Here is an 11406-nt window from a genome sequence, read left to right as displayed (position 1 = left end):
CTTTCTTTAACCAACTTTATAGTACATTTTTGCATTGCACCGCACATCCTGAGAACAAGATAAATGACTTAGAAACAATGCTGGACTTCCATATGATATCTTGAAACTGAAGAACTGCAAATACAGCTCTTTCAGAATTCCTGGCTGTGAATAACACATGCCAGTGGGATGGGGACAATTGCTTTGGACTACTTGTCCATTTGATAAGGGAGACCAGAATATCTACTAAGCGCTCACAAGAAAGACCAGCAGCAGCCTTTCCCAGGGACCAATAATCAGAACAGGAAACAGTAAGAAAAAAACCTCAGTTTTCACAACAGAGGAGGTTCAATGCAGAGTCCCACAGAGGTCTCAGCTGGGGCCTGAGGCTCTTCAGAGAATTCACAGAAAACCTGGAAAATGAGACACGAGGGAGGTGACAACATTTGCTAATTATACAAAAGACATTATTACCATTATTACTATCATTATTTAGAAAAACAAATGCATTCTTTCTTTAGGAAAACAGAAACAAAGAGTGTGAAATTCAGCGTCAACAAATGTAGTCAAGCACAAGGAAGAAAAACACGTGTTCCATATATATATGTGCTGGCTCCAGCCCAGCTACTGACATTCAAGAATGAAGGCTGGGAGCCACTGGGCATTGCTTCATAAAAATACTAGCTGAAGAGTCAGCAGTGGGTGAAAAGGCAAAGAGAAATTCCAGACATTTTCAAAAAGCAATACAGGACAAAAGAGAACACATTGCTATGCTCTATTTCAAATCCATGGTACAGCCATACTGCACGCAGTTTTGCTCCCTCTAATTCAAAGACACAGTGGAGGAAGGGAAAGGGAAAAGCAAGACATAGATTGTAGATGTTTCCAGACATTATCCAAACATAACCACAGTGACTTACCACAAGATACGTCGTGCTGAAAAGAGCCGAGTTCTAGATACATCGTGCAAATGCAGGGATAAGGCACAAGGTGGACATTCTCATGTTTGAATCTCATCTTCGATACTCTCTCCCATTTACTCACATCTGAGAACAACGATAAGACTTAAGAACATAGCACTAACATTTCAAAGGAGCAGGAGTCCTCTTGTAAAGCTTCAAAAGTCATACCATGCTGAACGTATATGCAGAAGGGAGCACCTTACAATCTGTCAGTGTGAACTTGGTGACAAAACGCTCGTAACACATTACAAGAAACACTCATCCAGGTGACACTCTCCCATCAGTTGCTTGTATTAATAGCATTGTGTTTCCTTAACTGTATCTGGCTTCAGTCCTGACATCTTCCCGCAAAAAACAACATGCCAGGCGCTCCCAACCCTGTGAATAAAACCTCATCAGCTTTCCTAACTAAAAAGTAATTCTTTTAAAAATTATTTTTAAAACTGAAAAGGACTAGGATTCACAGGAGTAGCGTCACTACATTCACTTCACAGTTCAAAATGGGAGGACAAAAGATAATTGACATGACAAACGCCACAGATACAGACGTTCCTTCCTGGGGGTGCAGTTCGCACACCTAGGAGCTCATGCATGCAAGAATGGGTGACGCCAGGCAGCAGTCTCCTTACGTGCCTCTGATCTCAGGAAGAAACAGGTAACATAAATACTTTTACTCCATTTGCTAGCAGAAACTAACATCCTGAGGACCAGAGATGGAGCCCAAGATTTGCTTAGATGAAACGCTGACACAATCAGTTCCTTTAAGGGATGAAATTGTTCGTTTGCGTTTGGCTTCAAGGACTCCCACAGCTGGTGATTAACTAAGAGGTATGCTACAGCGAGGAGCCCGACACACAGATTGCAGGACAACTCATCACGCCAGGCCTCTGAGCTTGCAGTTCTCCGCAGGGCCCGGTGCTGGCTGAGCAGGTGGATGGACTTCCCAGTTCTAGAAATACAAGCTCGTGAATCAAACCCTCCTCAAGCACGCAGGCAAAACTGGCTGCGCTTTAGCGAAGCAAACCAACAACGAGGCTTCGGTTGTTTGGGTGCCTCCTGTCTGACGATGCCCTGGGCTACTTTCTCTTCCTGGCAGTAACAGGAATAAGTTGCTCTCATACCTACCAGCTTCTGACAGAGAAAGAGGATGATCTCGTTCTTGCCTGCTAGGACCAGGGGTGGCAATAACGCAGTCTGCCGAGACTGGAAGGGAATGCCTTGGAGGCGGAAACACGTGGGTGTTCGTTACTCCTGGGCACTCGGAATCACGGGAGGTGATGATGCCAAAGGGCCTGATCCGATTCACAAACTGACACACCTTAGGACTGAAAAGGCTTCTCCTTCAACTAACTTACTTTTCTCTGCAACAACAGCCTCAGGAGAGTAACTTCTTCTTAACCTTTTACACTACAGCAACTACAATATTTAATCCTAATGTACCTTACAAGAAAACTACTGCGGTCTTCTCTGCTAGTGGGCCAACGCTGCTGCGCCTGTAAGGAGCGCTTTACGTTTTATTAACCTTTTGAAAAAACGCACTAGCTTTCCTTGCAATCGCATTACGTGGGCTTCCTGGGACTTTATATATACACGTTCATTTTCTCTGGCTAAATCAGATTTGGAACGCAGGGGTGTCCATCTGAAAACACTGCAAAACATTCTTTTTACATACATCAGTTCTCTGGTGAAGGCAACAACTGAGGAGGATCTTCAGCTAGTGTAAAACTGCAAAGCTCAAAGGAGTCGTACTCCAGCTAACGATCTGCGCACTACTAGGCAGGAATGTCGAATTAAGCAATGCCCAACAGATACAAGTCATTGGACCTTTTCTTTTACAAGTAGGAAAGAAAGGGTACACAGAAAGATAGTGAAGGGGTCTGTAGAAAATGGATGTAAATCATCAAGATTTCCAAGGATTACTCGAATTGCTTCCTGGAGAGGCCAAAACAAGAAAGGAAGGAAGAATATTAACAAATAGCCACAATTCCACTGTCAAGTACAGTTTTCAGGCTTGGGAAAAAAAAAATTACAGCTTGTAGGAGTCATGGAAGAGCAGGTTCCAGATATTTTGCTTTTCCTCCTCTCCTTCTTCCCCCCGCTCCCTCCCATCACCTTAGAGCATGCTGCCCTAACAGATTCACAGAAATTGAAGTGAATGAATATCTTAACCCTGAATTAACATGGAAGCATTACTACGGAGAGTGGAGGTGTGCTTTTAAATTTAAGAAGTTCTACATTTAAGAAGCCTCCTCCTTGCCAGCACAACACGTGCAGTATTGACCTGTTTCAAAAATAAACATATTCCCCTTTTTCGGAATATTGACCCAATTCAGTTACAAAGGAACTGTAATTCAGCCCCAACAAACTCCTGCTTTATAAATGGGAAACTTTTTCTAGGAATACCTTTCAGTATTTTCAAAAGTGAAAAAGAAAAAATAATTAACCAATAATTTTCTGTATCAGTTAAGATCAGCACATTTTCTTCAATAATATTTACAATGCTACTACTGTACTCTGAAGATTTGTTTAAACTTAACTAACAGGAGCATTTTTAAGCAGGCAGTATATTGGTCTCATTTCCTCGGGAATGGCAGGGGCTTTCTTCTGTCTCAGGAAGAAGATGACAACAACAGAACTCATCAGCTGTCACCAAGCTTGGCCACAAAGTAATGGCGTCATTAAAAGAACGTTCCCTGGCTTCCACAGCTATGAGGAAAGCACGTGCAATTGAGCATTAGATTAGCTGCTACCAAGCTAGCTCACCAGTACTGCCACAGCTCCTGAAAAACTAGGAGGGTCTGACAGCTAGTCAAGCCTGAGAAGTTCAAAGCAGGGGTCAGGTCTGGGGCCAAGAGCGAAACCACGGGAAAGTGCTACTGCAGAACGAATCTGAACAGGAACCAGCAAGGCACGGAGTGCAACTAGCTCCACAAATAGGAGTTTTCATTTGTCCAATTTCAACAGTCAGTAGCTTCTTTGAAGTATTTCTGATAAAAGCATTACTCGCTTACGCTAATGCTGCCTGTTGATGACATTTTTCATTTACGTCCTTTTTTTCACCCTCGTACTCTCCAGAGAAGTTCCCCATTACTCGCACTTGAAATGCTGCATTTGACAAAACATCCTCCGTCCCATAACAAACAAAAGATTTGCTCGGCCTAACGTTCAGCTAAGCTCCCGTGGACCTGCTTCATCTCCTACCTCTAACTCCTTGACAGCACTTTCAGTGGTGTCGAGATCCAGACGGCTGTGAAACAGAGAGAGTTAGTCCCACCCCAGCCAAAAAGCAACAGAGCTACATGCCTTGTAAGAGTTTAAACAACAACAAAACATCATTCCCATTGCACTGAGAAAATACTTTGCAGGCAGATGAATTCCCAGTTTATTGTTCTTAAAAAACATCCAGTCTTCCACAAGGACTGTTTCTTTTCCATTTTATGCCCATTTGTATTTTGTGCGTCTGAGGATACAAAGGATGAGAGATCAGATCTTTTCAGTCAATCCTCACTAACCTTTAGGACTGGGGTTTTTGACAAGGTGCCCTCAAACCAGCACCTCTCTCTTCCAGCCTATCGCAATGCCATTCTGCTCAAGGGACTAAAAGAAGGAACCGGCAGGACGTGTCTCTCAATCCCCTCCACAGTGCAAACCCGCAGAGGAACGGGCCTTCACAGCATTGGAGCTAGGCCCTGTGATGCTGGGAGTTATGGACTGCCTGCATCAAACTGTGTTCCCAACTATTAACTACATCTTTTGTAAGCCAGCTTCTCAAAAGTTGTTTGCTGCCAGGTATCAGTCAACAATAAAATGCACAGGGAGAGAGAAGGTCTCAAAGAAAAGCTGAACCCATTAAGAAGTAAACAAATGTCGCACAAGTGTCACTTGGAAATAAGGAAATAGGGCGGAGTGTAAGGAATTACGGCATGCGAGTATTCTCTGGTATATGGTCTGGCAGGCAGCCATTCTCATATCCTCCACAGTCAGGGGCTCCAGCCAGAACTCGGTCAGAGATGAGAACTTTCCTTCCTCTTCAGAAAGGCCCTCTCCTTGCTTAATATGGAACAAGTTAATGAAAGGAGTTACACAGCGTGCCACAGCAGAAGGACAGATATCACCCACCCAAGACTTACGCTGTGGTCATGAAGTCTTCATGAATCAGCAGGGACACAAAAGTACGATTCAGGAAGGGACGCTGGAGCAGGGATGAGGAGAAGAGGGTGGAAAGAATGGAAGAAAGCAAGGGGCGATGACAAGCTGCCAAACTCAAACAAATGCAGTGCTCTCTCTACCATGAGGAGATCAAACGCCTGCAGGCTGCTCAGAAACATACGCACACTACTGGCAGTGCTGTCCAAAGGGATTACACTGAGGGAAAGAGCTTGGTCACAGACAAGAGCAACGTTTCAAGCATCTTCTGAGCACCACACAACACCACAAGACAGACAACACACCTTCCTCTCCAAAATCAACACAGAGAACAAAACAAGGAGGAAGGTTAATCCTCCTGGATCTGACACTATTCCAGCAGAATGCTAATAAGGAAAGCTAAAGAAACAACTGCATTTCAATTCAACCCAAAATAAAGTCATGCAGCAGAATTTCAAAGACTCATCCTACTTCTCCAAAGGAAAAAGGAGACTAGTGTGGCATGAGATTTAATGCAGCTTCAGGTCTGGAGACAGCCTAATTGGCGTGGTGTTCATAGCACAGTCTCTTCAATTCTGCAGCAGCTAACAACAGTCACTTCCAGAGTAAAGCCAGGCCCTGGCAATGCCTGTACACATCTCATTGCAAAAGCAAATTCACTCACACTCATAAAACCACTCTCTAGCTCCCTGGCTGCCGACCCCAAACGCGCTCCCCCGCAGGAGCTCCCCGGACCCTGCTCGGGCCACCAGGGCTGGGCTCAGGAAGGAGTTTTTTCCCCCGGGCAGATTGCCACAGGTCCCGGGGGGGTTCGCCTTCCTCTGCAGCACTGAGCACAGCCCCTTGCCGGGGTCCTTGGGGCCATTTCTGGCCAGCGAGTCCCTGCTGTCGCAGGAGCAGGAGTCCAGCTGTGCCCTCCAGCCCCCCGCCTCTCTTCCCTGGGCCAGCTTGGCAGGGGAACCTCACAGACCTCCACGTCTCCAGGTCACCTGCAAAACAAGGAGCCTCAAGGAAGCTGACTCTTCCCTGCTGCTTTTAAGCTGGCACACTTCCGTGGGGAGAAGAGAAAGCCTGGGGGTGTGGGGGGGTGTCTTATCTATCTATCTATACTAATCTGTCTAAACCTGCTGGGAGGGAATGAAGATGAGGGAGCCAGGCTCTTCTCAAGAGTGCCCACTGAGAGCACCAGAGGCAACAGGCACAAATTAAAACACATGATATGCTCCAGCTGCACATAAGAAAACAACTTTTTCCTGTCCACGTGGTCAAACACTGGCACAGGTTGCCCAGGGAGTTTGCGGAGTCTCCATCCTTGGTGATGTTCAAAACCCAAGGGCACACTGTCCCGGGCAACCTGCTCTAGGTGAGCCTGCTTGAGCAGGCGGGTTGGACCAGAGGAACTCTACAGGTCCCTTCCAACCTCCACCCTCCTGTGTGAGTCTGTGCTTTGGTTTCACTCCTGAAGCACCTGAACTCAGCCCTGATGCCTACTGGAAAGGGTGCTGGGGCAAGGCAAGATCCCAGACTCCTTCCCGAGGGTTCATCACAAAACCCCATCTACCTAGTCCAGAATATCGTATGGCAGACACACTCAGAAGAGAGAAAAGATCCTTTTATTGCAAACATCAACTGCGGCGGGGGGCGGGCCTGGGAGTCACAGGGCTTCAGCCAGTAACAGGGAAACGGCACCTACAACGACAGAGTCAGAGAGCACTGATAAACCCATGAAGGCAGGAATAGGCAGGACTTGGTTCCCCTTTCTTTGGGGAACACCGCTGATGAGGAATTGCTCGTAGCCCAGAAGAGAGAGCTATGGCTGGCATCAACCAGGGGACGGCTCTGGCGCCTTATCCCCACGGGTAATGCCCTTAGAGACCTGCGTGCGTGCACAGATGCACAGGGCCCCTGTGCCACACAGCAGGGCTCGATGGGGAGCCCCTGGGGAGCGGCCATGGAGTTATTTCCAAGCCCCCCCTTGCCAGCGGGTCGGACTGACTTGGAGCAGCGCTGAGAGTTGGGAAAGATGGGCAGCAGAGCCTGGTACACACCTGGGCTTCTTGACCTGCTGGACCTTCCTGCTTCTTTTAAGTCCCCATCACTTTCTCTCTTCCTTCTTTTCTTTTCTTGTTGGCATTCCTTCTCCTCTGCCCAGGCCTGTTTTCTCTTTCTTTTCTTTCCATTTTCCTTTTCCTGGGGGGAGCCTGCAAACCTTTCCATCCCACAGTATGATTAGGTAGGTAAAGCCAGGATCAACTAGAATCAGTTCTTGATTTACCCAAAGCTGACTCATTTTACCTTCTTTCCTCTGAAACGCTCTTTAGTCCTTCTGTGCATCCCAGGGAGTCTACTGTGGTCCCTGGGGTGGTTGCAGCCAAAGCAACGGGTGCCTACAACAGAAATGTCAGAGTCAACAGGTGGCAAGGGACACCCTGGAGTAGCAGGTGACTGTTTGGCAAAATGCTGCCTTAGCCCTACAGAGAAGATCCCTTTGGCTGGTTTGCATTAGCCCTTTCTTCCAAGGGCCTCACTTTGGAACACAGGGTTCACGCGGGTGTGTGACACTCGGTTTGTTTCTGGCAGCTCAACAAACACGGGGATACCATGTCTCGGGTAGGAGGGTAGCTCCTGATGGAGCTGCCATACCTCTGCTGTTTCGGACTCCACCACCGCATCTCCCCCAGCTTCTTTGAGGATGTCCAGCAGAGAGGCGGGTGGTGTGTGCAGCAAGGCCTCTGCCTGGTGGTCCTTGTCTGCTCTGCCTGCAGGGCCACTTTGCTCTTCCAAATGCAGGTCTAGAAAGGAAAAGCACGTGCAGCAAAGTGACTCCTTGGAAGTAAAGCACACCTAAAGCAAAACCCACCCAAAGCCCTACACCAGCTGTCTTCTCGACATTGAGGTTTCTGGTACCCCAAGCCCCAGCCCGTGACAGCCCTCAGTTCCTCCTCGTACCTGTGGCTCTGTCCATGGGTGCTGGCGACTCCCCGGCTGATGGACAGGAGCGGCCAGCCATCTCCTCCACAAAGATGTCACCGCAGTTTTCAATGAGAAACGCCACCAGCACGTTCACCTGCACACATCAAACCCTTGGGCTCAACCCAGCTGCCTGAAAATGTATCACGCAGCCTTTCCCACTCCCGACCCTTGCCTCTGCGCAGGCGGCTGTGGTTGTGGGGCTGCTCTTGCAGGCAGCTACCCCACCGGCATTTGCTCAAGAGAGGAGGCAGCCAGGGACCTCTGAGCAGCCAAGCTCGGATGGGCCAGCAAGGCTGCAGCCGGCTGCTCAGTACAGCGCACCTTCTCGGTCACAGCCAGCATGGCCTCGAGGGGGAGCAGGTCCTCGTTAGGTGGGCTCAGCAGATTTGGCCCAAGGCAGATGGCCAGGTTGCTGGCCGTCATTCTGCTGCTGGAGGCGTTGTGGCTGATGTGCTGGAGGAGGGCCAGCAGCCGCTTGAGGAGGAGGAGATTGGCTCCAGGCAACTTCTCGGCCACCCTGAGGGAACAGGAACTCAACGTTAATAGAGAAGATGCTGCCCACAGCCGTCCCCAAAGCTTGCCCAACGCAGGGGGGTTGCGCAGCTTTCCGGGTGCTCTCAGCCAGCGGTCAGTGCTCCTGCGCTTCAGGAAGGAAGCACGGCCTTGCTTCCCAGCTCCTCATTTCACCCAAGCCCAGGCAAGGGAAGGCTCCCTGTCCATGCCCTTTCCCCCAAAATCTAAGCCCACCCCAGCAAAAGCAAGCTGTCAGAAGACACAGCTTTTTAAGGAGACCGTCCCTTTTCAGGCAAGTCCCAGGCCTCTACCAGGCCCTCCTCAACAGGCAGGCTGCTGCCCACACTTACGCTTTCAGCTCTTCAACTTTCTCCTCCTTGCCGCTCTTATGCATCGCTGCCATCCAGTCCTCGTAGAGGTCTGTCACGAGGAGCTTGGCGGGGATGCTTCGGAGGAAGTCCTGCAATGCCAGGGGCTCCAGGTGAGCCTCTGAACACTCCAGGCCAGGCAGGAGCTCTTCCAGCTGCAGGTCAGAAGCGCTCACCTTCAAGATGACGGCCAGCAGCAGCGCAGGCTGGCTGCTCAGGTCGACATCCGCACCGTGGTCCAGGGCCTCCCGCAGCTCACGAAACTCTGTCCCGCCGGCAGCTCTTCGGAATATCCCTTCTGTCGACGGTCCTTCCTTGTGCAGGACTGCCAGCATCTCCTGCAGGAGGGGCAGGAGAACAGCTGCTTGGCTGAGAAGCTGCCTTCCAACAGCAGTGACCAAAGCACTGCCCCAGATCCTGCTCCTTTCCCCCCGCAAAGGGGGCTGGCACCAGAAGCGTCTTCTGGGGGTGAAGGGCCCAATCCCCCATCCCCGGAGCTCCTGGGGACACCCACCTCCCCTCTGGAGCAGCCGGAGGGAGGGCTGGGGACCCCCTGCCCAGGCTGGTTTACCTGGATGGGCTGGGGCAGGGAGCCGTCCTCCCCGCAGAGGGCTGCCAGGGGCTGGCCAAAGAGCGCCCTGCTGCAGCCGGAGCCCGCCTGCCCTGGCGCCTGGGCAGCGGCTGGGGTCCTCCGCAGAGCAAAGGGCCAGGGCAGCCCCATCCTCCTCCTCCTCCTCCTGCTGCTGATGCTGTTCCCTCCTTCTGAAAAGGAAAACGGAGCAAGAGCGCGTCAATGGAGACAGCCGGGCCAGCACTCCCGGAGCCTGCCCTGCCTGCAGCACGGTGCTGAGCGGTGCGGCAGGATGGGCAGGGAGCCAGCAGCTGGAACCACAGCTCCAGCTCAGCGGCTCCAGCTCGGAGGCTCCTGAGAGCTGGCATGCCACCGGGACAACCTGTCCCAGCCCTCGCCCTGCCCTCCTCCAAGCTGTGGGCAGCAGGAGAGGCTCTGGGTCCCCGCGGAACCACGTCCAGCGGCTGCTGCCCAGCAGGTGTCCTTGCTCGTCCAGGTGACGTCCTCCCTTGGGGTGCCACACCTGCATGGCGACACTCAAGGGACAAGTGAGCACAGCTTAACCATTTGCAGGACAATGCATTTCTTTCCAGAACTCACCTGGTGAGCGGCAAAGTCCCCCAGCTTTGATAGACGGGGCTATCGGTGGCCCTTGCTTGGGATGATCCTGCAAGAAGCAGGCTGCGCTTAGAGAGCAGCCCCGCAGCAGAAAGGGCCACCGGCAAGCTGCCACCCGGCACAACAGCCTGAGCGCGGCAGAGCTGGGACCCTCTGCCCTCCTGGGCTCTCTGCCCCACATGGCAGGTTTCCCCCCAGCGCCGCCAGCGAGGATGTGCTGGCATGCCTGGTGCCTCCCCAACCCTCTACGCTCCCCGAGTGGCACCGGGGGACGCTCCCTCCCTCCATCTCTGCCTTACAAGCTCACCCCGCTGGCCGCAGACGCCGGCACAGCCAGAGGCGGGTGAAAGGCAGCCCTTCTCACCTCGGCCTGGTCCTCCATCAGCCTCTCCAGGCTCCTGGCGCTGAATGTCCTCCACTGGGCAAGAGAGAAGGAGCGGAGGAAGGTGAGCAGCGATGCCTCTGCTGCTCGGCTGGAGGACCAGGGCTCGGGGACAGAGCCCAGACCGGAGAGACACTCACGGCGTGGTGGCGGCTCAGCTCCTTCTCCAGGGGTCTGAGGGAGGGGAGACGGGTCACGCGGGCTCTCTTTGCTCCTCCTGGTGTCCTGTGCACCGGCAAGGGACAGGGAGAGAGCTGGCTGAGCCCCAAGCTGCCCCTTCTCTCCTGTGAGGCAGCTCTGCCCGAGAGCTACCCGCAGCCGCGAGGGCACCTCTCCCCAGCTGGGGAGCTGTGTTCCCCCACCCGGCTGCGCCTGCAGCATCCCCCCCGGCTTACCCCAGCAGTGTGCCCACCCACAGCTCCTTCAGCGCCCGGGAGCTGCAGAAAGAGAGGAGAACCAGCGTCAGGCCCCGCTGCCCCACAGCCCATGGGCAGAGGCGGACGCCTGTGCAGCCCTGCCCCGTGGGGAAGGACACAGGGGCAGGACGAAGCCCCGCGGGGCAGGACAGAGACGCTGCCCAAGCCCTGGCTCCCCGTGTCCTGCCAGAGCAGCTGCTTTTGCCCTTCTCTTCTGGGGACCCAAAGGGCACCAGGGGATGCAGGACCTGCCCATGCCCCCATCCCTCCCTGCCGGCATGCTTCCCGCTCCCTGCCCAGGCTCTGCACGCAGGGCAGAGGCCGTTCACAGGATGGCGTGGGCACGGTTGGGAACCTCTCCTGCCCGGCCATGGGACGTGGCACCACGACTCACCCGAAAGCGGCAACGCAGGAGCCAGTGGGCCAGATGAGGACGATGGAGGTCCTGTCCTCATCGCTGCCTTCCTCCTCCTCTTTT

The 11406-nt window shown here is 52.4% G+C and overlaps 1 protein-coding gene across 1 annotated transcript; it reads right to left on the bottom strand.

Annotated features, from left to right (window-relative positions):
• Positions 1 to 4106: 4106 nt before the first annotated feature.
• Positions 4107 to 10017, bottom strand: LOC138684197 (T-cell activation Rho GTPase-activating protein-like). The gene is made up of 7 exons (XM_069777903.1): positions 9513 to 10017; positions 9118 to 9279; positions 8924 to 9033; positions 8438 to 8577; positions 7731 to 7879; positions 5072 to 5133; positions 4107 to 4188 (listed from the first exon to the last, which is right to left on the bottom strand). Exons 1-7 carry the CDS (start codon positions 9660 to 9662, stop codon positions 4107 to 4109), a joined length of 855 nt encoding a protein of 284 aa, XP_069634004.1. The 5' UTR covers positions 9663 to 10017.
• Positions 10018 to 11406: the final 1389 nt, after the last annotated feature.

Source organism: Haliaeetus albicilla, unplaced genomic scaffold, assembly GCF_947461875.1.
Source record: "Haliaeetus albicilla unplaced genomic scaffold, bHalAlb1.1 scaffold_39, whole genome shotgun sequence".
Taxonomy (NCBI): domain Eukaryota; kingdom Metazoa; phylum Chordata; class Aves; order Accipitriformes; family Accipitridae; genus Haliaeetus; species Haliaeetus albicilla.
The sequence above is the reverse complement of the archived record's forward strand: the minus strand, read 5'-3'. Positions and strand labels throughout refer to the sequence as shown.